Here is a 26,147-nt window from a genome sequence, read left to right on the forward strand (position 1 = left end):
CCATGGCTATTTCTAAAGAGTGTGAGAGATCCCTTTTATCCTTGATAGACCTTTTCCTGTCTGAACAGATAGGTTAATCTGCACTCTTTGTCTATGCACAATACACATCCTCATAGTCTTTTCCCTACAAGAAGCTCTTGCATGTTAATTAAGCTGATTCACTGTTCGGCCACATTCAATTTCCTACTGGTATTAGTTTCTTGTCTAAGTCTTGGAGACTGTCAGCTGTTTGTCTTACTGGAATCCTTGTGAGGTGTCTACTTTAATCCTCTTACTTCACAAGGGACGGCCTGCATGTTGATTAGGCTGGTTCACTTCACACTATAGGTAACACTGTTCAGCAAGGCTTTTTTTTCAGCATGAAATTGGGTGAATCTATTCGGAATTGTCATGCTGAGAAATAACTTCAGAATTGCTCTATCACTTAAGATTTTTGAGAAAAATGCAATTATGTATGCATTGAATACTGTCAAATTTGTGGTGGTATGTGATATTCCGAATTCAAAAGTCAGCAACAGCGATCAAGTTTAGAAATGTTTTGCCATTGATTTTCTTTATAATCACTGTCCGATAATTCACAGGCAAGATTCCAACAATAGTCACCCAGCATCGAGGGCCTCCACCTCCCCTGGTACCTATTTTCCATCTAGGAAATGTCTTGATGAAACCTTTCACAATGTTCATCACTTACAGTGCCTAGGTTTGTTGGGAAAAAGTCAATGTGTGAATGAAGGAAATGTATTTTAAGTGATATGTTGCACTTCATTGACTTGTAAGCCTGAAGAAAACTTTCAAACTGTTCAGCATAGTTTGGCACCTTGTAGTTGCCTAGAAAGTTGAAAACGACATTCTTGAAGGCCGACCATGCTACATGTTCTGCACCATGCAGAAGACCATCAAAGAAAGGCCGCATGCCCACTATGCATTTTTCAAGCAGACCCGGGTACCATAGTACCTGTGTAAAAAAGAATTTAAAATAAAAAATAAAGATTATACTTGCCTTCCGGTGGCCCCCGGTCTCCTCAGCGATGCGTCCGGTGTGTTGGGCGGCTCATGGAAGGTCCTTTTAGACCATCGCGAGCCGTCCAACACACCGGTCGCATCGCTGAGGAGACCGGGGGCCATCGGAAGGTAAGTATAATCTTTATTTTTTACCATTCTTATTCTTTTTTTTTTTTACTATTACTTGGTCACACTATATAAATCCATGCCGGTTGCATGGATTTATATAGCGTGATCAAGTTGTCAAGCACTTTTCCAAGTGATGCTAAAATCGCTTGGAAAAGAGCTTGATAACCCGCATGCGGAAATGCATGCAAAAACGCTTGACAAACGCTTCTACCTGGCAGGAAAAACGCATTTAAAAAACGCATGCTTTTTTCCTGCCAGGGAGATGTGGAAAAAATATGCAGCGTTTCTGCATCGTGGGCACTTAGCCTTACTATCATTTACTAGCTCTCGGATTTGTGGGCCAATGAAAACACCCTCTTTTATCTTGGCATCACTGATGCATGGAAACTTCTGTCACAAGTAAGCAAAGACTTCAGTTTGCTTGTTCATTGCTTTGACAAAGTTCTTCATTAATCCCATTTTGATGTGCAAAGGTGGAAGGAATATCATCTTTTCATCTATTAATGGTTCGTGTTTAACATTCTTCTGCCCTGGAATAAATTTATTGCGTAGTGGCCAGTCCTTCCTGATATATTGCGAGTCTCTTGCGCTACTGTCCCATTCCCAAAGGAAACAACAGTACTTAGTGTATCCCATCTGTAAACCTAATAAAATTGCAACTACCTTGAGATCACCACATATATTCCATTTGTACCTTGAGTATTGAATGTGCATCTGCATATTCTCATAGGTCTCCTTCATACTGATCGACATGTCCGATAGGTATCGAAGAGTAGACATTACCATTGTGTAGCAAGACAGCCTTAAAACTTAAGGCCAATGAATCAATGAACAGTCGCCATTCCCTTGGGTCATGGTCAACTCCAAGGACAGAAAACAATCCAGTAATATCACTGCAAAAAGTGAGACAGTCAGGTTGACTGAAATATTTGGTTAAATCTTCATGACGACTGCAAAATACTGAAATTTCTGTACCTGGCTGCAACAGATGCCACCCTTGCAACCTTGATCCAAGTAGTTCTGCCTGACTCTTTGATAAACCCAAATCTCTGACCAGATCGTTGAGTCTTGCTTGAGATATTAAACGTGGAGCAGTTGATATTGATGGTTCGAAATCTGAATCAGCAGCAGGTTCCATCTCTAATGAATCAACCATCATTTCATCGCCCTCTTCTATTCTCCACACCGGCGGTGGTTTTGGAACTGGCAGACTTTCATTGTGCGCCACTGGTCAAATTGCAGAAGCAAGGTTGGGATATTCAATAGACCTCCTGTTCTTAGAAGGAAAAACCGGATACATTCATCGTGCAGAAGTAACAATCGGTTATATGGTCCTTCTGATCCCTCCAGATCATTGGAATGTTAAATGGCATCGATGGTCGCACACCCTTCAGCCAAGACCTCAAACTCGTAGTGCAAGATGAGCAGCATATATGAGTAGCCCTTGCTCTGTCTTGGTCACCAATTTTGCATCCAAAATATAACTCCTATGCCTTCTTAACAACTGCAGTTATACTCCTTTTCTGGGCTTTAAGGGTATAATCTCCACATATATAACAAAAGAGCTCATTACTATTGCGACATTGACGCGATATTCTACAACTCATTACTTATTAAACAGTTTTGCTCCTTTATGAAATTTTCTCAAAACAGAAGAAACTCATGAAGATTACAGCGTCGTTACTGCTGTTATTATATAATGCTACTTGGAAATAGACCAAAGTCTGACAGTTGTGTCTGGACGTGCCTGAGAGTGCACAACTAATGCAGTGCATGATTGGACAGGACTTAAGTGCTGTATATTATAATAAAGAGAGTCCATATTATGAATTCCATTGGTTATTTCTACAAAAAATACACTTCGGAAATAAAAAGTTTAATATAAGTGCCAATTTATTATGCACTACGTACTGTCCTAATCATAATCGTAAAATTAAAAGATCTCGGGAATGGTACATGCTACCGAAATTCTGATTTACATTTCTGAAATCAGCGCCTCAAAATACATGGACAACATGTTTTAAAACAGGAAACAGAAAAAAAGTTACAATTTGTTGACCAGTGTAATTTGTACAATCCTCCACCTAAGAGTGTCAGCTCAGATTGCAAATGACAGAGGGAAGGAGGGAGGCTATTAACTTCAGAGATTTTTAATATTTTCTATGACCTATCCAGAAAAAAAAAACACCGTACATGGAGACATTAGCATTAAACCACTCCTGTGTTGGTGTTCTTACAAGCAAACTTTTATACATGAGATCTAATTTGATAAAAAGATTACAGCCTCGGAAAGATGGGAAACTTTCATATAGATGACTAGTGGTGATGTAGTCAGTGAAGGACTCTGGCCAAATATGTTTCTGGAGTTATAGTAGAAGATGTCGTCCTCATCATGAAGTAGTTATTTCTCATGTCACGTGTAATGAATATCTCCTGTAGTATTGCTAATGCCGATTCCAATGTCAGTAAATGATACAAGAATTAGCTTTATGGAAGATAAGTCTATGAGAAACTTATTCAGCTGCAGACTCCGAGGAAGAAACTGCTTGTTGTCTGTGGCCTAAAATATATAGGTTTCATTAATACATGACAGGGTAAAAGCAGAATGTTGTAAACTAATAAGAATACCATTGCTGCTTGGGTCCCCCACCAGTCTCTGTATTTCCTGCGCACTTGTGATTACAGCTACCGCTAATCAGTTGGCTAAGCAGTGGTCAACTTAGCCAGTGATTGGGAGCATGGAGGAGATGTCTTTTTCTGCAATTCAACTTATGTTCAAATCCATACAAGACTAGAGAATACAACATCTACACCTTCTATCTCCTGATATATTTCCCTTATTGTGTCCAGTAATTGTATTATTACACGGAATTCTTTATGATGTTCCATCGTCTCATTGTCTTCCTATTTAGGTCACTACAATATCAGATCCTCTCAGTGGACATCTTCTATATTGACAGAATTTTTGTGAATCACCCATCAAGGATGGATATGGACAGAGACAAGATGGCGGAGAGGATATTACACCTCACCCTAGAGATCATCTTCCGGCTTACTGGAGAGGTGAGAGATTCTGATGACTTCACATTACATCATTCTTATCTATGGGAATAACAGATGGACAGAACTGGAGAGGTGAGGACTCTGGAAATGTCTATAGTGAGATTTATTAATGTGTCTCTCCATAACCAGGATTACACAGTAGTGAAGAAGACCTCTAGTGAGCGCTGTCAGGATCCTGTGTCTGAGGGATGGGGAAGACCCCTAAGCCCAATCACAGGGCCTCCATCTCAAGCCTTGATACATGAGGACATCAATGACCAGAAGATCGTAGAACTCACCTATAAGATGATTGAGCTGCTGACTGGAGAGGTGACACTGCTGGGAATGCTGGGACATTATACAGTAACACTATTAAGGGATTGGGGGGATGACGGTATCATTGTATGTGTCAGGTTCCTATAAGGTGTCAGGATGTCGCTGTCTATTTCTCCATGGAGGAGTGGGAGTATTTAGAAGGACACAAAGATCTGTACAAGGACATCATGATGGAGGTTCCCCAGCCCCTCACATCACCAGGTAATAGACAGGACTAAATACACACGGCCTATAATTATCTGTATGTAAAGAATGAATTCAGTCCCTGTATGTGTTTCCTCCAGATCTATCCAGTAAGAGGACAACACCAGAGAGATGTCCCCGTCCTCTTCTTCCACAGGACTGTAAACAAGAAGATCCTAATGTTCCTCAGGATCATCAGGTAGATGGAGAGAAGGTGTCATGAGATCTCCCCTATGATGTGTAGATGGCTGTGAAGGTCTTGTGTTCAGTCTTGTTTTATCCACCAGTATTATATGTTTTATATTTGTGTAATGAGGACGGTGGAGATGGCAGGATTAGAGCTGATCATAGATGTGATTTCTCCATCTGTCTGTGACTTTTACAATATTTGTTTCAGGGTGAAGATCTGACCCATATTAATACTACAGAGACATATGTATGGGGTGATGAGCGGTGTAAAGAGGAGATTCCTACATATGACTACCCAGGTGAGTAGTGACCACTAAATGCAGAGAAGTCACAGATTCTTCTCTGTCACCAGCTATGGCTGCTTTATCGGTGATGTAGTCTGGCCATATCACAATCGTGTGATCGCCATTTTGCTACTAGAGCATAACATTCGCCTCCATATGAAAAATGTTCTAATTACTTGGGGAAATTGTGAAAGCTCTTTTCTATGGAACTTACAATCTGAAAGATCCACCTACCCCCTGGAATTAGAAGATGCTGACCGTTACCTGCCCATATGACAGCATACGTAGAATGTGCTGACAAGTTAGAAAATCACTTGAAGAAAAATATTCTGATGGGACTGTAAGAGAAAGCGGAGGGTAATGATGGTGTTGGCTTCCTAGATCCGTGATATGTTATTGGATGAATCTACCTTCTCTCCCTTCTGTGCTGCTGAATGTGCTCATATGGTCCCTACAAGACCAGGTCCAGTCTTTCTGGCCAAACTTCGCTTTTTTGATCAACAACATTAAATGTGCAGTGAGGCCAAGTGTGAATTTCTGTACAATAACAACAGAGTTTCCCTTTATCCTGAGTTTACACTTTATTTTAAAACCAACTAACTTCAAACAGGATCGCGATAAACTACATAAAAAAACATTACACCTGTGCCATGATATATCTCTAAGCTGCGCGTGGCTGATGGATGTAATATACATTTATTCACGCCTGCAGGTGATGTGTTGGCTCGAGCCCTGGTTTCATGGATTCACTCCACGTCATAAATTACATTATGTTTTCAATCCTAAGGAATTCAGATTACTGCACAATCTCTCCTGAAATGGGGGCGCTAATACTTTCTCTACTCTCCTGGTCAGGACTCATAGTAGCTCCAATGGCTCCACCATAAATGAGTGCGACTCCGGTTTAGTGTTGGGTTTCTCCCCTTATACATAGGTTGTTGTTGGGGATGTAACATAGATTAAAAAAAAATATTTTTTTTCACAGGTTCCTTCACACTCCGCAGCCAGTTTTCTGTTCCTAATCAGGTCCCATTTTTCAAATCTGACGTGTGTCACTTTATATGGTGATAACTTTGGAATTCTTCACAAAGGATAATAGGAAACAAATGGACCTTACTAATTATTTTCCAGCTTATTTATTTATTTTACTCGCTTATATACCGTCATTAATTCCACAGCGCTTTACAGACCTTATTGGCACTGTTCTCATTGGGGCTGACAATCTAAATTCCCTATCAGGATGTCTTTGGAGTGTGGGAGGAAACCGGACAACCTGGAGGAAACCCACGCAAACACGGGGAGAACATACAAACTCCTTTGTTGTCATTGGTGGGATTTGAACCCAGGACCCCAGCGCTGCAAGGCTGCAATTCTATAGTCAAAGTATTGTCTGATCTCATCAGACAGTGCTCACAAAGGTGAACACCTCCATATTACAAGTTAACAATTAGGAAAGGGAAAAGGGTGTGAGTAAAAGTGAAATTCTTTGTTAAATAATAATATTAAAACCTGGTAAATCATACATCCCATTAGGAATGTATAATGGATCATGATTATATAAATGGAGTCATGATCCACTAAATTACTGATAGAGTCAGACGGTGAATCAAATTATTAATAAAATAAGCCCCTAGCCAATGTCCCTTATAATTGATGGCTGGGTTTATGCTTATAAAATGAATGCCATAGATTATATCAAGGGTGTGCTGAATTATGATAGTATCCTCAGCCAGGAGAGATTTTATTAAATAAAGGCTCAATTTGCCAGCGTGAATTCAATAGTAAAAAATTCTCCTAGCCCGTTGGATACACTCCCCATATTATAAAGTGACTTCAAAAGTGTGGCAGGTCTGATAGATATAAGTGTAATGAGCCCTTGTACAGAGGTTATCAGGGCACACTATTGCACCTGTCACACAATCTGTGTAATGGATCCTTAATAATTCCACTCGCAGCTCCAGTAGTGCTGTCGGCAGTGAAATAACTCCGGCAATATAACAGGCTTGGCCAGCTTAAGAGCACAAGCGGCTCAGCTATGCCACTGACAGTCTCTCTCATGCTGTCTGCACAAGAATTGATGGTCAGCAGGAGAAGCAAGCCATCCAACTAAGTCACGATCTCCTGGTTGTGCAGGAGATCCAACACGCTTTCTGCCGATTTAGATATCAGATGCGGCTAGCATGTGCCACTATCGGCCTCTCCCACGCTGTCAACACGTGTGTGGGTATGATCAGCGTGAGAGACAATTTCAACTATGTCAACAGTCTGTCAGATCTAACAGAGCTGACAGCTAAAACGGGGTAAATCTGGTTTTATGCAGCACTCTATAGTGCGGTCAAATATGGCATAATACTGTCTGATGAAACTATCAGGAGTCGTCCCTGACAAGCGTTTCGCCGGGGGTTCCAGATTTTTCTAAGGCTGCAGTGCTAACCACAGAGCCACCGTGCTGCCCATGGTGGCTCTTGATCCCACAATCCCCTATATACGGTTGTACACAACTGTCTGATCACATGGCAGGTTAAGAAGGGAAGGAGCGCCATTTAGCTATTTGAATGCAGATCTTGCTGGAATAGTTTGCAGACATAAAGTATTGGGGGAGCTGTTCATGGTCACCTGGCAGCGCAAAAGATGGCCACCACGAACAGGTTTGGCGCTATCTCCTCTGTTTTATAGAGCCCAGGGATTGGTTGGCTCAACATTCTTTAACCCCTCTACATGGATCTGGAGTTACACAGAGACCCCCAGGCTTGGGCCACGGTGTTACCTGCTGTTCTGTGGAGTGAGATGGGAAGAAGAATAGTCAGGTAGCCGGGTCAGAACCAGGAGAGCAGAGAAAATACAAAATCACACAAGAGTAGTCAGTAAACGGGCCGAGGTCACAACAGGAAACAAATACACAAGCCGGGAGCTGAGCACAGAGGACTGAACCAGAGGAGAACAAGGCTGTATCTGGCAGCTTCCGGCAATATGCTTCCAGCTTTAGTAGGGTGCGGTGCTTTCCAGTTGGCTGAAGCAGGGAGCAGATTACTCCAGCTGGACAGCACACACACCCATACTTCCAGACTGGAGGGTACTACTGGTCCCAGGCTCCCTAATCTTAGTGGCTGGACAGAGCCTGCGCCGCCCAGAGCTTCTGGTTCTGACGTCTCCTCCATCACCAGCGCCGTCTGCAGAATGAATATCTGTAGGTAGTGATTCACCACACCATCCTTTTGGTATGCAAACAGTTTATTTCACATATGGTGATTCAGACATAAGCGCTGACCTAAAAAGGTGCAGGGATATGTGACACATATCAATTTTAACGTTTCGACCCTGTCAGTCTTATTCGTAATGTCGCTGTGAAAAAAGAGAAACAATACATAAATGTGAAGACACATATACATATTTACATGTATACAGAAATTATATACATGAGCCTTTCATATGCTCATCATGAATGTACTTGTAATTGTGCGACAATCTTCAGCGGCTTCTAGGACATCCGTCCTGCAGGTAAGTATTGCTGATATTCTGGCCACATGGTAAGTCATTGGTAAAAAGATGGGACAATGGAAGCAAAAAGATTAATGATTAAGTGGAGGAGCAAAGGAGCCGGAGGAGGGCCAAGGAGAAGAATGATAGAGCTTAGGTGGTAAAGAAGTTGGGTATCAGGGCAGAGACATAAGGAAAATGGGTCACCAAATAGATGCGTATAAAGTTATGTTAGGTATGGGGTAGAGACATATGAGGAATATAGGTCCCCACTCAGATAAGTAATAAAGCTTAATAAGTAACAGGGCAGAGACATATAGGGAGTACAGGTCCCCAAACAGATCAGTATAGAGGCATGTGGCCAGGTGGCTTGCCTGACGGCTCAAAATGTGCTGGGTGGGTACCTTTAATGGAGCTGTGAATAGGCGCTCCCGCACCTTCATCTTGTGCATCTGTCTCTTGTTGCGGTTGGAGGGTTTATGTATGTTTCCGTGATTACCGCCAGACCGTAAGTGCGTGCGCTCAAACTCCCCCCCCCCCCCCCCCCCCCTCCCTGGAAGTTGCGTCACAGGCAGGTGATGTGGCAGGGAGAGTGGGTCTGTTGGGGCGGGCCTGTCCTCCCGTATGGCTGTGTCACATGTGTAGCATATCCATGGCGTCTGGTGAAGACTGCGCATGCGCGTTAGGCTATATGCGATAGTTCTGTTATGGTAATTTTTTTAGAGAGGATTAACGCTGGCAGGTAGGCCTATTATTCCTGCAGCAAGTGGGACAGTATCCTCACACTGTCAGGGAAGGTGAATGTACAAAGTATGCATAATGATTCACTAGCGCTGGAATAAGGCTGGAGATATACTAATGAGATAAAATATACAAATTTATTAGTATTGGTTTAAAATACATTACAAAAGTAAAATCCGTGGTGTAAAGAGGATAAAATATAACCTGTTGGAGATACGGTCAAATGTGGAGGGTAGAGTGGTGGGATAGTAATTTTCCTCCTGTATTTCAGATAATTTGTCCGGTTGAGGTTGAGGTTAAGGTCCTGGTAGTAGTTTCTTTCCTAGTTAGAAGACAAATGGTTTAGAATGTGGTGTGAAGATAGCAGGAGTAACCGATCTTACCTGCTGGTGTTGGTGTATTTTCTCGGTGGTAGAGAAAGCTAAAATATTGAAAATTAGTTAATTCCAAAATTATGTCTACAGGTAAGGGTTTGGTGGTGCCACACCTACCTGGAAGAAAAAGAGGATGTTGGTAGATAGCTTTTTAGGAAGCGAGTTACTATTGTCCAAGTGGTCTTTTTGATCCGGTGACTTAGAGAATCAAAGAAACCATATAGGTAAGGTAAAATAGGTTAGAATAAAGAACATATAATTTTATTAGGAATTGTAACTTTTAATTAAATCAATTACCTCAGGAAAGAGTCCAGGGATGACTTGGAGAGAAAAGTGCTTATTATGGCACGTTCGTGGTGTAATCCATTTTAAACTGATAAAATATACAAATGTTTTAGTATCTCATTAGTATATCTCCAGCCTTATTCCTGCGCTAGTGAATTATTATACATACTCAGTTCTGTTATGTTGTCATCATGGTGTATCGATGAGGGGCAAAAGTGAGGTTGATCTGGGTGGGGGAATAAATTTGTGCTGGTTGGGTCAATTGGTGCCGTGGATGAAAGGAATAATGGAGGGGGGGGGGGGTGTAAGGAATGTATGGAGTCCTGTATGAAACTAAATAGTGTGAGGCCATGCCCCTTGTATGTAATTAGGTTTGCTAGAATGATATATGGGAGCTGTGTGTAAGAGGGTGAGGAGAAAGGGAGAGGGGAAGGGGTGGAGACGGAGATTCGAGGGGGAAGCCATGGGAGAGGGGAAGGGGGTTTCTGGAACTCACCTGGAGAGGAGGAATAGGAGAGGTTGTAGAGCTGATCTAGTGTGTCTGAAAAAAAGATAATCAAGTTAGCCAATCTATTTCATGGTTGAGACCCTCTGTCAGTGTCTTTTGGGTGTGTATCCAGCACCACTCCTGTTGTTTAAGGAGTTTAATATGGTTACCACCTCGTCTGGGTACTTGTTCGATCACCTGGAACCTGAGTTGTGATACTGCATGCCTGGCGCTGGAGAAATGATGGGATAGTGGTAACAAGGTTTTGCCGCAATGAATCGTGGATTTATGGCTGGCAATATGGTCCCTGATGTGTTGAGTAGTTTCCCCTACGAATAGTAGACAACATGGGCATTTGATTACATACACCATAAAGTCAGATTCTCTGCAGAATGAATGAAGACCGGTATGGTGAAAGAAGCAGACGTCGCAGCAGCGGATCTCAGAGGAGATGGGACACACCATTTGCAGAAGCCCTAATATGACAAAATGGCAGAAAACCAGAGCAGTAGAAATTCTCATAAAGTGACTCCATTTTGAATATTATAACCCTCAGTGAATTAATCTATAGGAGTAGTGACTATTTTGACTGCACAGCCACTTTCCGGAAATTAGCACACATTCGATGTTGGAGCGTGAAAATTGCAAATATACTATTTTATTGCCCAACACATAGTGCCCAGATTGTGCTCCAGGGGACACACACCATAAATTAAGTGGGTTCTTCTCACTATAGTAATGCCAAATACATGGGTGATAAATGTGGTTTGGGCACACTGCAAGGCTCAGAAGCGAGGGGGGCGATCTGACTTTGGGAGAGCGGATATTGCTGGATTGGTTTATGGAAGCCATGTTGATTCTCAAGAGCCTTTGAGCCACTAATAATGTGGAAACTTCTGTTTTTCCACTGACAGATGATGGACCTGAGTGGGGACTTGTTTATTTTAAGATGAGTTGAAGTTTTTATTGGTATTATTTTCACCTACATAACATTGTTTGGGGAGTTTGGATTCCATATTTGGGATCCGGAATGAACAAACAGTTGAACACCACGCTCTACTGGTTAATCCTATGAGGTTTTATATTAGGCTGTGAACTGTCATTGTCTTGGTAAATCATTCAATGTTTTACATAACTTGCCATTTCTACAGACACTTTAAGTAGAAATGTTCAAAAATATAAAATTCAAGGATATTTTATTCAAAAATAATTTGTTTTATTCTTTGCAGATGACTGTACCAGGAGATCAGAGGGACAGCTGACATCTTCAATTTTTAAATCAGATGATCGTGAGATAACACAAAATACAATTGAAGTGAATGCAATTACTCCAGATATACCATCATCCCTTCACAGCAAAGATTTGTCATCTGATTCTTTAAAACAGGTCCTGTCTTCTGATTCATTACCGACTACTAAGGAAAATCATTGTCACAAAAGAGGCATTAAAAAACAAACTGCTCCTAAAGCAACAAAACCATTTTCACGTTCAGAATATGGAAATAGTCTTCTCAAAACGTCTTTTCTTAAACATCAAAAAACGTACACAGCAGAGAATAGATTTTTTTGTTTCAAGCAGGGGAAATGTTTTAACCAGAAATCAGATCTTGATAGTCACCAGAGAAGTCTCACGGGGGAGAAACCATTTTCATGTTTAGAATGTGGAAAATGCTTTACAGAGAAATCAAGTTTTATCAGACATCGGAGAACTCACACAGGGGAGAAGCCTTATTCCTGTTCAGAATGTGGAAAATGTTTTACAAGGAAATCAAATATTATCGTACATCAGAGAACCCACACAGGGGAGAAGCCTTTTTCCTGTTCAGAATGTGGAAAATGTTTTACAGGGAAATCAGATCTGAACAAACATCAGAGAACTCACACAGGGGAGAAACCATTTTCATGTTCAGAATGTGGGAAATGTTTTGCAAGTAAATCACATCAGAGAGCTCACACAGGGGAGAAGCCATTTTCATGTTCAGAATGTGGGAAACGTTTTGCAAAGAAATCAAATCTTGTCAAACATCAGAGAACTCACACAGGGGAGAAGCCATTTTCATGTTCAGAATGTGGAAAATGTTTTAACCAGAAAGCCAATCTTTATAGCCACCGGAGAACCCACACGGGAAAATGCCGCAACTACACCCAACTGGTCTCTGTATAGACTAAAAAGACCCTAGCTGCACAACTTAAAACACCACCTCAGATCTAACTTCGTAGTAAGCCATTGAGGGTTTTCTTGTACCTCCTGAGGAACCAGAGGGGAGGCCGCAACACACTGTCAACAAGTGGAAAGGAAAGTGTGAAGTAAGATACAAAAACTGTGGGTGAGAAACTAAAACACATTCATATAGGGCAAAGAAGTCAAGCTAAGGAGAATCAAAAATAAAAGGAACAAGTATAACCTCCCAGAAATCTAACTGTGGAAGAAGGAAAAGCTGCTGGAAGGGAAAACAAACAGACGGAGAGGATAGTTTCACCTTTTTGGTGAAACTTACAAAATTCATCCTCACCCACAATTACTTTGAATTTGATAACCACATATATCTACAGGAGACTGGTACAGAAATAGGAAGTATAATGGCTTAACAGTATGCAAATTCTCATGACCAAGCTTGAATGTGACTTTTTGTCCTCAGGTTACATCAGGCCTCTGGCCTACTACCGTTACATTGACAATAGTTTAATCATCTGGACATATTCTGAGCAACATCTAAAGAAGTTGCTTGAACACTTTAATCAATTTCATCCCACCATCAACTTAACACTCAACTACTTCTGTACTGAAATTAACTTTTTGGACACCATCATTAAGTTACAGAACAATGAAATAGAGACGTCCATGTACCAGAAGCCAATTGACCGTCCAACATCCCCTAAATGGGTCAGTTTCCATATAAAACACATAACCTCTATTGGCTACAGCCAGGCCATCCGATAATGTTGGATATGTTCCAACCCTATGGACAGAGGCAAACACCTTGGTGGCCTCAGAAACACCTTTTTGAACCAGGGCTACCACCAAACAACAATTGAAAACCAGATTGCAAGAGCCACCAGAATATCAAGGAATCATCTACATTTCAAAACTAAACAAGAAAGCGACCGGGTGCCTCTCGTAGTCACCTAAAATCCAAATCTGGAGGTGCTAATGGGAGCTTCATGGAAATTACAACCATTATTACAAAAAGATGCCCGATTACAATCTATATTTCCAGACCCCTCTCTTCTGTGATTTAGGCAGTCCTCTCCAACAGCTACAGGAACTTTTCCCTGCAGCCAGAAAAAATGTAAAACATGTCTATTTATAATGACCACTGACGAGATAAAGATTCCCAACCCGCATCAGGACCAAAAGATCCCAGGTACTTTCAGCTGCATTACATCTAATATAGTGTACTTAATTATATGTACCAAATGTTCAGCTGGGTTTTTGTGTGTAGGGAAGACAGGGCAAAAACTTAGAACAAGGATGAATTCTCATCGCCACCCAATAAAAGAAAAAAGAATAGATCTACCTGTGGCCAAACATTTTTTATCCCTGATCACAGCATCGTGGACATGAAATTATTTGTACTAAAATGTAACTTCAAATCTCAGAGAGAGAAAAAAAATTTGGGAGTACAATCTTATGACAATCTTTGACCTACTGTTACGGGTGTATCAGAGGTGACAGATAGTCGCCCTGCAGTTGGTTGCAGGAGATCTCTATGTTTGGCATTACAGACCCCTTCTTAGAGGAGAGGCTGTCTCTAAGACCCAGCGCCTACCTCCCTCTGGCTAATTAGCACTCTGGCCTGGGTGTATAAATAACTGGTGTGTCTAAGAGGGAGGTGCCGGCTATATCCATTTCTACTTGTGAAGGCTCAGCAAGAGCAGTACTGCGTCCTCTCTGGAGCTTGAGGCCTAGTGCGCATTTATCTGGAGTTCGTCTAAAGCAGTGTTTCCCAAACTCCAGTCTTCACGGCCCCCACAAGTTTTCAGGATTTCCATAGTGTTGCACAGATGAGAGAATTCCTGATGCCTTGATGATACTTCCATCACCTGTGTAACACTAAGGAAATCCTGAAAACGTGACCTGTGGGGACCATGAGGTGGAGTTTGTGAAACACTGGTCTAAAGCTAAGAAATCTCCCCCTGTTTGTCTACCCTTGTTGTCTATAGAGTTTAGTGAGATCGACTAGTGCTCATCTCCTCCCTTCCCTATCCTTAGCCATATGCCAGCGAAAGCCAGAGTGAGGCACGCGTGCGGCGATTGGCGAGGAGCCAATATAGGGACGGTAGTTGAGACAAGTTGACACTAGACCAGACTAGGAGGTCTCCACTTCCCCCTTTCCCTAGTTTCTGGGCTCCCTTTCCCTCTTCCCTCTGTATTCACTTAGTCTTTCCCACACCTGGTGTGACATTATAGATGGCCGAGCACGTTTTGCAAAGAAAAAAAAAGACAGAAAACTGATATTTTGCTTTTTTGTTTTTTTCTGTGTTTTTGAATGTGCACTTTTTTTTTTTTCTTTTCTCCCTTGGTATGGGGTCAGTTGCAGAGCAGCTACTCAGGCTGTTTATGGAAGTGAATGACCTCCGCGGTGAGGTACAGCAGCAGCATCAGCGGTTACAAGTTGCCAATGGTAGGCTTGTCCAGCCTGAACCCAAGGTTGCCCTCCCTAACAGGTTTTCTGGAGGTAGGGACAAGTTTTTTGTATTCAAGGGGGCCTGCAAACTGTATTTTAAACTTCGTCCCTATTCCTCCGGAAATGAGGAACAACAGGTTGGAATTGTGATCTCTCTACTGCTGGGCGATCCTCATTCCTGAGCGTTTTCTTTTTCGCAGGACTTTTTGTCTCCTGTCTGTGGAGGGTTTTTTCGGGGCTCTGGCCCTTATCTATGATGACCCTGAGTCTAGGGAATGTCGCATTCAGCAGGGGAATCAGTCAGTGGAGACGTACAGTTCAGAATTCCGTAGATGAGCGATGGATTCCAAATGGAATGACTCAGCCCTTAAAAGTCAATTTTGTGAGGGGCTTACTGAAAGGTTGAAAGATGCCTTGGCAGTATATGAAACCCCTCAGTCCTTGGAGGCTGCCATGTCTTTGTCTTTACTTCTTGAAAGACGCCTTCGGGATAGACGGGTGAGACCACCTTCTCTGGGGTCTTGTTGGGGTTGTGTACCTCCTTGGGGATCGGTCTGGGGGTGATCCAGTACTGGGGGAAGTGGAGGAACCCATGCAGTTAGGGGGTGTCTCTGCATCATACATCTCCCCGCAGATTCGCAAGCAAAAAGGCATATGTTTTTTTTTGTGTGGGACAAAGACATTTTGTCGGGACCTGTCCTTCAATTCCTAAACAAAAGGAGACTCGATTAACTCTTGGTAGTCTGGAGTTGGATAAACAAAGGGTGCATTTATGGTCAAACTGCAGTTCCCGCTTTGTCCTGACAGCAGAGGTGGTGCTAGAGAGCAAAGCCGAGAAAATTTCTGTGTTTGTTGACAGTGGAGCCGGAGTCAGCATGGTGGATGCTGAGTTTGTGAAAACTCATGGTCTTGCTTACTGTACTTTAGATAAATCTATTCCGTTTCCGCAATTGACTCGGCGCCACTTGCACAGAAAGCATTTACTCAGATTGTACATAATGTAAAACTGAGGGTGGGGTCAGTTCATTGTGAAATTGTCCAGGACATAGCACAGGATTATCTTCCCACACCGATTTCTCTTGGGTATCTCTTGGCTTGTTAAACCCGTTGGTGGATTGGCAAACCAGAGAGATTATTGAATGGGGAGATTACTGCCATGAGAACTGTTTAGATATTTCCCTTGCTACTGTCTCTACGGAAATATAACCTGCTTTTCTGTCTGGTTTTGAGGACGTTTTTTCTGAGTTTCAGGATTTGCCTCCTCATCTTGCTTATGACTGTCCTATTAACCTGACCCCGGAAGCTAAACTACCGAAGTCCAGTCTCTATAATCTTTCTGGCCCTGAGAGACAAGCCATGAAGGAATTCATTACGGAAAGTCTGGAGAAGGGACTTATCAGACCCTCATCTTCGCCTGTGGTGGCAGGGTTCTTTGTGAAGAAAAAAGATGGCGGTCTACGTCCCTGTTTTTTAATTTTCAGGAATTAAATCAAATTACCATCCGTGATCCATACCATCTTCCTCTGATTCCTGATTTGTTCAGCCAGGTTGTGGGAGCTGTGTGGAGGTTGATGCGTCGGATGTCGGGGTTGGAGCTGTGTTGTCTCAGGGTTTGTCCCCTGGTAACTGGTGTCCATGCGCCTTCTTTTCTAAAAAATTGTCTTTGGCTGAGAAAAGTTACGACGTGGGTAATAGGGAACTTTAGACAATAAAATTAGCATTCGAGGAATGGCGACATTGGTTGGTCCCTGTTTTTTACTAGGTTCAATTTTGTTGTCACTTTTTGTCAAAAATGTCAAGGCTGATGCTTTGTCTAGGAGCTTCCCTGGTGGTGGTGACCATGAGAACCCTGCCCTGATATTACCAAAAGGGGTAGTCATTTCGGCACTTTATCCTGAACTGGAGGGTGAGGTGTTGGAGGCAAAGGGGGACGCCGCTGCCTCCTGCCCTTCAGAGAAGTTATTTGTACCATCTGATCTGCGCCGCAAAGTAATTAAGGAACATCATAACTCTTTGCTTGCTGGGCATCCAGGTGGTAAGGCAACCGTGGACCTCCTCACTCTTCGTTTTTGGTGGCCGGGGTTGAATCGGGATGTGTTTGAACACGTAGATACTTGTAGTATTTGTGCGTGTTCCAAGGTTTCGCATACCCGTCCGTCCAGTACTCTTCCTCCGCTACCTATCCTAGTAGGCCATGGACACATTTGTCCATGGATTTTATTACTGACCTACCAGTTTCTGCAGGCAAAATGGTGTTTTTGGTAGTGGTAGATAGGTTTAGCATAATGATTCACTTTGTTGCATTGCCTGCACTTGTAAATGCCAAAACATTTACTTCGGTGGTCATAGATGAGATTGGTTCGCTCATTCCACACCTCTTTTCCTGAGATACCCGGTCCGGAGTGTTCATAGGCTACTAGTACAAGGGGGGTACTGTCACGGGTGTATCAGAAGTGACAGACAGTCGCCCTGCAGTTGGTTGCAGGAGATCTCTGTTTGGCCTTACAGACATCTTCTTAGAGGAGAGGCTGTCTCTAGGACCTAGCGGCTACCTCCCTCTGGCTAATTAGCTTTCTGGCCTGGGTGTATAAATATCTGGTGTGTCTGAGAGGGAGGTGCCGGCTATATTCATTTCTACTTGTGAAGGCTTAGCAAGAGCAGTACTGCGTCATCTCTGGTGCTTGAGGCCGAGTGCCCATTTGTCTGGAGTTCGTCTAAAGCTAAGCAATCTCCCCCATGTTTGTCTATCCTTGTTTTCTATAGAGTTTAGTGAGATCGACTAGTGCTCATCTCCTCCCTTCCCTAGCCTTTGCCATACGCCAGGGAAAGCCAGGGTGAGGCACGCATGCGGCGATTGGCGAGGAGCCAATATTGTGACGGTAGTTGAGACAGGGTGACCCTAGACCAGACTAGGAGGTCTCCACTTTCCCTAGTGTCTGGGCTCCGTTTCCCTCTTCCCTCTGTGTTCACTTAGTCTTTCCCACATCTGGCGTGACACATACTCAGAGCAGCAATAAATGTATGTATATCGCATGGATTTATGTCTTTCTACATCAACTAAGGAATGTGCTCCTCAGAACATTTTGGGACCATCACAATCATGGACCAGACCACAATCACAGGACAATTAAACTTTCACACTCCTTATCTATGAACTGTGCCAATATTTACGGCCACAACTGCTTCTCCCTCTCCAATACTGATAGTTCTGCTTCATGTCACGCGTCTTATCTATTGCATTATTCCTGTGCCCTGCTGTGTATGACTATGTGGCTATTCAAATTGTGTTATAGTATGCCTGATGAAGATACCTGAGTAGTCTTGAAAGCTTGCAATTTGTTACCATCTTTTCAGTTAGCCATTAAAAGGTATCAACCACTGAGGACTCTCAAATCTTAATATTTTTCTATCTACTGGCTAACACGATACAGTGATATATATTTTTCCTAAAATTTTTGCTAAACTTGAGAAATGTGTTTTTTCTGTTCAGGAAATTTCATTCATGGGTTTCATTTTATCGGCTGATGGGTTTAAGATGGATCCAGGGAAGGTTTTTATGTTGTTATGGTTTTCATCCCCATTTTGGTGAGTTTTCTAAGATAAGTTCTGAATGTCCTGGGGTGGAGGTCGCCATATAGAAACATGGGGATGTTACTTGGGTTGAAAAAAAACCTAGGTCCATCAAGTTCACCCTTTTTCCACCAATTATAAATTTTTGTCTCTAAATTATCTATAACCCACAATGTTATATGTACTGAGGAAGTCATCCAGTTCTTTTTTTTTAATTTGGTAGTGTTTACCATTACTACCTCTTATGGTAGAGTGTTCCACAGTCTGACTGCTCTAACTGTAAAGAACCCTTTCCTGTTTGCCGAAATGGCCATTCTTCCACCTGTAATAAGTGCCCCTTAGTTCTTAGTATGGTCTATGGATGGAATAATAGAGAGGATATGATTGGCGAGCACTCTGTCACAGCTGAGGTGCAGATGTAATGGGCATGGGCTGCAATAGTTCAAATATGATTCATCGCACACAGGGAGGTGAAGATGCAAAAATTCATTATTAACATAAGAAATTAAGAAATAAAAGTATCAAACCAATCGTGGATGGCGACAATACAAGACGTTTCGGCCTATTAGTTGGCCTTAATCATTTTGGTCGCTACTGTAAAAAAGAACAGCCTTGTTTAGGTCATACCATAATTATGGCTTTCTGCATGGACATGGACAATGATCCCCTCAAAACATGAATTGTATATCTCGAATAGCAGTGGTAGTAATACTTCCTTATATCTCTTATATATTTCCACTGGAAGACCATCTGTTCCCAGTGCTTTATCGTTGGACATTGAGCTCAGTGCCCATTCTAGATCTTGTATATCAAATGATTCATCTAATAAATTCTGAGAGTCTAAGGAAAGGACCGGAAGCTTTAGAAACTGCTTCTTCCTTCCTGCATCTGCAATGTTACCTGATTCAGCAGGTCCGGAGCTGCTTTCAGCCTGTTTTGTACAGCCGGCATTGGATCTCTAATTATCGCATTCTCTGCATCTCCCAACTCCTGAAACACCAATTGCTCCTGCTGCTTAGTATGGGATTTAGCTGCTGAGATTTATTTTGGAAATATTCCTCTAAGGTCGGCCTTCATGGCTTCCCATACATATAAAATAGAAGTTGTATTTTTTTTTAATCACAAGATTCTCTATTTACCCTTCAATTTTCCCTTAAAAGTCTATGATTTGCATCCAAAAGGGGTTTAATTTCCCTGTGGCTCAGGGGCATGGCCTGGCCGGACATGTGAGCGGATGTGCGGCAGAAGAACTCCGGGGATAAGTAACGGATGGAGTCATCCAAGATGGTGCTGGCGCTTCTTCAGCAGGTACAAGAGTGGAAAAGTCGGTGGCTGCAGGCACAGCACTTAGGCTGGCTTTGCTCGAGTTCCAGGCTCGGAAGCCTAGACCGGCAATGAGGCACATATACAAATTACTGAGGAATCTAACCGCTTCTCTGCGCGCTCAGAGGAATTTTATAATACTGCTGAAAATGACTCTGAAAGTTCCTGTGCCCTGCAGCCTCAGTCAGAACTCGCTACTCTCCATCAGGACACAGATCAGCACATAACTGAGCCTATGATAAAGGATGTATTTATGGCTGTAACACAGTATCGATCTGCGCTATCTTCACTCAGCAGCCAGATGGGGGAGATCAAAGAGGAATTTACCTATATGAGGCAAAGGCTACAAAAAGTTAATGACTGCACCACAGCAGCAGAATTGGTGATCTGGAGGATAAACAACCTCAAATTATCCGGTACACTCATAGACATGATCAACAGATTTTGGCCTTATTATCTAAGACAGATGTTAAACTAACATAAGAGTGGTTGGTGTCCCTGAAAAAACTCAGGGCAATAACCCTACTGAGTATTTTGAGAAATCGCTGGACTCTCTGTTTGGGACTGACTGCTTGTCTCTTTGCTGTTGAGAGGGCGCATAGAGTGCCATCCTGGCCACTGCCACCAAGGGCCCCTCCACGTCCAGTTTTAATGAAGCTGCTGCATTATAAAGACAGGGACACCATCCTTAAAGCTTCCCGTGATAAAGCAGGCATTTCCATCAATGGCAAAAGAATTTCATTTTCTCCGGATTACTCCATTGAAGTTACAAAACGCAGAGCGCAGTTTCTAGATGTAAAACGCAGATTGTGGCGACTCTGGGAGAGACCTTTTTCTTTGAACATCCGAAAGATGCACTCTACTCGATTGACCTAAATGAGCAGAGGATCCGTCAAAGTCAGCAACGTTGAACTTGAATAATTTTAAGAGTTATGCCATCAGTAGCCACCCGATTGACTTTTGGTGTCATATCTAGTGTTGAGCATTCTGATACCGCGAATATCGGCCGATACCCGATATTTCAGTATCGGAATTCCGATACTTAATTCCGATACTTTTACAATATCGAATACCGGAATCGGAAGTTCCCATAATGCCTGCGCTCTGCAGTGTCTCTGAACGATGACAAGCTGGATGGCAGCGCTCAGCTGAGATCCAGCCTGTCATCAGAATTCCATCCCAGCGTGGGCGAATTCTCCTGATTGTTTAAAAGCCGGCGCGCGGTAAAAAGCTGCCGGCTTTTAAACAATCACACAGCCCCATACTGCTTCCCCCGCAGCCTCCCACCCCGATCCTCCGCTCCCCTCGCCACCTCCCATCCTGATCGTAAGTTAGGACCGGGCGGGGAGCGCAGCACCAAGGAGCGGGGAGCGAAGGACCCGGGCGGGGAAGCTGGCAGTGAAAAGACTTCACCGCCGGCTTTCCCGTTCTGTGCTGTGCTTTCCCGCCGGTTATTTCAAATGAACAGCTGAGGTATCAGGTGATGCCGATCAGCTGTTCATTTGAAGTCGCCGCGGTGCCCTCGGAGGGTTCATGTGAGTTCATGCTTGACTGCATTGCATGAACTCACATGAACTTTTCCACGGCCGCACAGGTCAGCCTCACCTCCCAGACCCGTCATGATTAGTGTGTGTGGGTGTCTGTGCGTGTGTCTGCGGGTGTGTGCGTGTGTCTGCGGGTGTGTGCGGTGTCTGCGGGTGTGTGCTGTGTCTGTGCGATGTCTGCGGGTGTGTGCGGTGTCTGTGCGATGTCTGCGGGTGTCTGTGCGTGTGTCTGCGAGTGTGTGCGGTGTCTGTGCGATGTCTGGGTGTGTGTGCGTGCAGGCAGACATAGCCCGATGTGACACTACTACTCCCATCGGCCTATGTCTGTCCCCCGTCCACTCGTGCCAGCAGGATCAGCTCGATGGGAGCAGTAGTTCCCATCAGCCTGATCCTGCTATTTAAATTGCCCTACTGTGTCCCCAATAAATTTTAAATACATGTCATTGGTGGCCAGTGGTTACCTACAATAAATTAGTTCATACATTACCTGTCCCCGCCGATCGCCACCTAAAATAAAGTAAAAAATAAAAAACTACACCTATACTCACCTAGACACCTAATTACCCGAAGCCATCGATCTCCTGTAATAAAATATAAAATAATAAACCACAACCTTATCCTTACCCCTCCGTAGTAGTCCACGAGTGTCCCACGAAGATCTCCAGTTCAGAGCGGCCACATAGAATGTGACCGCTCTGAACCGCTGCCGCCGCTAGAATGATGGGGCCTTAAAGCAGCCCCGTCATTGCATAAGCGGGTTCGCCGGAGTTCAGGCAGCGCTGCTCCGGTCAGCTCCTTTACGGCCCTGCTGTATCGTGAGAAATTCCCACGGTACAGCAGTGCCGTAAAGGAGGTCTCCGGAGCTGTGCTGACTGAATGCACTCCGGTGACCTCAGTCAGTGGCTCCCGCTGCCTGGAGCGGACGTGTTCCCGGCAGCGTGAGCTTACAGCAGCCATGACAGCTGTCACCATCTCCAGATGTGACAGCTGTGCATGGGAGATCAGCGCAGGAACGTGGACAGGTAACTATTTTTTTTTTAGTAAACTAAGAATTAAATAAAATGGTGTGTTTTATTTCAAATAAATTATTTTTTTCTGGGTGTAGTGTGTGTTTTTTCTTTTTAACACTTTGTAGGTTAGTAATGGGGGTGTCTTATAGACGCCCATCATTACTAACCTGGGCTTCATGGCAGCTGGCGCTGACATGAACCCCAACCCTATTACCCCCTGCCACCGCACCAGGGCAGCGTGGAAGAGCGAGGCTAAGCGCCAGAATTGCCGCATCCTATGGATGCGCCATTTCTGGGGCGGCTGACGGCTGGTGTTTCTAGCCTGGGAGGGGGCCAATATTCATGGCACCCTTCCTGGGCTATTAATATCAGCCCCCAGCTGTCTGCCTAGCCTTTGCTAGCTATTAAAATAGGGGGGACCCCATGTCATTTTTTGGGGGGGGATCCCCCATTTCAATAGCTAGTAAAGGCTAGGTATTCAGCTGGGGGCTGATATTAGTAGTCTGGGAAGCTCCGTGGGTATTACCCCCTTCCCAGGCTTCAAACATCTGCCCCAGCCGTCTGCTTAACCTCCGCTAGAGACTAAAATTATGGGGGATCCCACGCCAATTTTTTTTTAAATAAATCCTTTATTTTAACACTAAATGACATTTGAGGAGTTAATAAAGATGCAGTCCCTAAATTATTATTTATTTTTTAATTAATTTTTCCCAAAAATGTTGACGTGGGCTTTGCCATATTTTTGTATGCCAGCCAGGTACAGCATCCAGCTTCTATGAACCTGGCTGGACACAAAAATAGGGCGAAGCTCCACGGATTTTTTTTTAATTATTTCATGAAATTCATGAAATAATTAAGAAAAAAAGGGCTTCCCTATATTGTTGTGTCCGGCCAGGTACAACTAGGCAGCTGGGGGCTGGAATCTGCAGCGCAGGGAGACCCAAGCTTTCTGGGCCCCACCCGCTGCAAATTGCAGTCCGCAGCCGCCCCGAAAAATGGCGCGTTCATAGAAGCGCCATCTTCTGGCGCTGTACCCAACTCATCCAGGGCCCTGGTGCGGTGGCTCACTGGGTAATAAAGGGGTTAAGGCCAGCTTGGCATTATCAGCTGGCCCTAAGCCCGAAATTCATGGGGTCACGCCAATATTAGACATGACCACCATGAATTTCTAGTAAAGTATTTAAAAAAAACACAACACCCAGAATAAAGTCCTTTAATTGAAATAAACACACAATTCTTTATTGTTCTAAATTAAACTATACTTACCATCACGCCCATTCCAGCTGAAGCCAACGATGCATTGGTTTCCGCTATCGGAATCGGCGATATCCGATACTTTTTGAGTATCGGTCCGATCCAATCCGATACGATATTTCCTGATATCGGAAGGTATCGCTCAACGCTAGTCATATCCTTTACTATCTAACCCACCACCCAGTGGACACACTTATCCTGTACTACATCCTACTACTGCAAGCCCCCAAAAATGTTTACCTTTCTTATTTTAGGTTGTTTGCTTGCCTCGTACACGGCTACAAGATGGACTGGTGCCTTCCTCCCTCCAGCTTTCATGGATGCATTTATGTTTATTTGTTGAGTGTGTTTTTAGGGTTTCTGTTCCTATAATAAGCCACTCGGTTCTGCAACTAACAGTAGTCATATTGATTAAGTGGAAATATTACAAAGCTGATTTGAAAAGGGAAGCTGTGGGCGTGATACTCTAAAAATCATTGGTATTTTACATAGTTACATAGTTACATAGTTTATAAGGCCGAAAAAAGACAAGCGTCCATCCAGTTCAGCCTATTTCTTGTGCACTGCAGCTATTCCGCAGCGTTGATCCAGGGGAAGGCAACAAAAAAACCATGCGGTATAGGCCAATTTACATCACTGAGGAAAAATTCACTTCCCGACACCAATCTGGCAGTAAGATTAAATCCCTGGATTAATTAACTAAGCATAAAATGTAATTTTATTGTTCTCAAGAAAGGCGTCCAGGCCTCTCTTGAACTCATTAAGTGAGTTGGACATCACCACTTCCTCTCCCAGAGAGTTCCAGAGTCTCACGGCTCTGACCGTAAAGAATCCCCTTCTATGCTGGTGCAGGAACCTCCTTTCCTCCAGACGCATAGTGTGCCCCCTCGTCTTTGTCACCATCCTTGGTATAAACAGGTCATGGGAGAGATCTCTGTACTGCCCCCTGATGTATTTATACATGTTTATGAGGTCTCCCCTAAGCCTTCTCTTTTCCAATGTAAATAGGCCTAATTTTGACAACCTCTCTGGGTATTCTAGTCCCTCCATTCCCTTTATTACCTTAGTCGCCCTCCTTTGTACCCTCTCTAGCTCCAATATGTCTTTCCTGAGCACCGGAGCCCAGAACTGTGCACAATATTCTAAGGGCGGCCTTACCAGCGCTTTATACAGAGGAAGAACAATGTTCTCATCATATGCCCCTATTCCTCTTCTGATGCATGCCATGACTCTATTTGCCTTCGCAGCTGCTGCCTGACACTGGGCACTCCAATTTAATTTGCTATTAACCAAGACGCCCAGGTCCTTCTCCATGTCAGATTTCCCCAACGGTTTCCCATTTAATAAGTATAAGCAGCATACACAGGTACCGGCAATTCAGCAGCGGTACCCGACAATTTAGAACAGACAGAATAGAGCTTCACACATAGATTAGATAGATAGAAACATGTCAGTCACATATATATGAAGTACAGTGACAGTGTTGGTTACTGTACTTGTCATTTAGTGTAAAGGATTTATTTAAAAAAATAATAGTGTTTTCGTGCACCGTCTCTTTAAGAAAGCCGGCCGGCAATTCAGCATCTGTACCCGACAATTTAGAATAGAAGGAATAGAGAATCATACATAGATTAGATAGATAGAAACATGTCAGTCACATATATATGAAGTACAGTGACAGTGTTGATTACTGTACTTGTCATTTAGTGTTAAAATAAAGGATTTATTTAAAAAAAAATTGGCGTGGGGTTCCCCTTAATTTTAGTCTCTAGCGGAGGTTAAGCAGACAGCTGGGGCAGATGTTTGAAGCCTGGGAAGGGGGTAATACCCACGGAGCTTCCCAGACTACTAATATCAGCCCCCAGCTGAATACCTAGCCTTTACTAGCTATTAAAATGGGGGACCCCCCAAAAAAAATGGCTAGCAAAGGCTAGGCAGACAGCTGGGGGCTGATATTAATAGCCCAGGAAGGGTGCCATGAATATTGGCCCCCTCCCAGGCTAGAAACGTCAGCCGTCAGATTGAGGGTGTTCAATCTGTATATCCATTGGCACTCCTTCTGTAAGAGTAGCCTATCCCAATTTCCCCCTCGTGGGTTCTTTCTTATTACTTCTATTACACAGAAAGATAGAGATTTGGGGTCATTTTGATGGCACTCTCTTATATGGCGCGCTATGGGGGTATCTCTCTTGTGTTTTATGTCCCCCAGGTGTTCCCCAATACGTCTTCGCAGTTCTCTCTTTGTTTTACCAATGTAGCTGCGGGGGCATGAGCAAGTAGCCATATATA

General features: G+C 43.4%; 1 protein-coding gene across 2 annotated transcripts in view; it reads left to right on the top strand.

Moving 5' to 3' along the window:
• The window catches only part of LOC141224335 (uncharacterized), a 31,987-nt gene extending 12,411 nt beyond the window's left edge, over nt 1-19,576 (top strand). For both annotated transcript variants that reach the window (XM_073666919.1, XM_073666918.1), the window contains exons 2-7: nt 4,044-4,194; nt 4,324-4,503; nt 4,587-4,710; nt 4,794-4,891; nt 5,090-5,180; nt 11,759-19,576. In XM_073666919.1, coding sequence (XP_073523020.1) covers nt 4,044-4,194; nt 4,324-4,503; nt 4,587-4,710; nt 4,794-4,891; nt 5,090-5,180; nt 11,759-12,693 — 1,579 coding nt within the window. In that variant the 3' untranslated portion in view covers nt 12,694-19,576. The remainder of the gene's footprint in view (nt 1-4,043; nt 4,195-4,323; nt 4,504-4,586; nt 4,711-4,793; nt 4,892-5,089; nt 5,181-11,758) is intronic.
• The last annotated feature ends 6,571 nt before the right edge of the window (nt 19,577-26,147 follow it).

This window comes from Phyllobates terribilis, unplaced genomic scaffold, assembly GCF_046119375.1.
Source record: "Phyllobates terribilis strain yellow unplaced genomic scaffold, ASM4611937v1 Scaffold_391__1_contigs__length_1789467, whole genome shotgun sequence".
Taxonomy (NCBI): Eukaryota; Metazoa; Chordata; class Amphibia; order Anura; family Dendrobatidae; genus Phyllobates; species Phyllobates terribilis.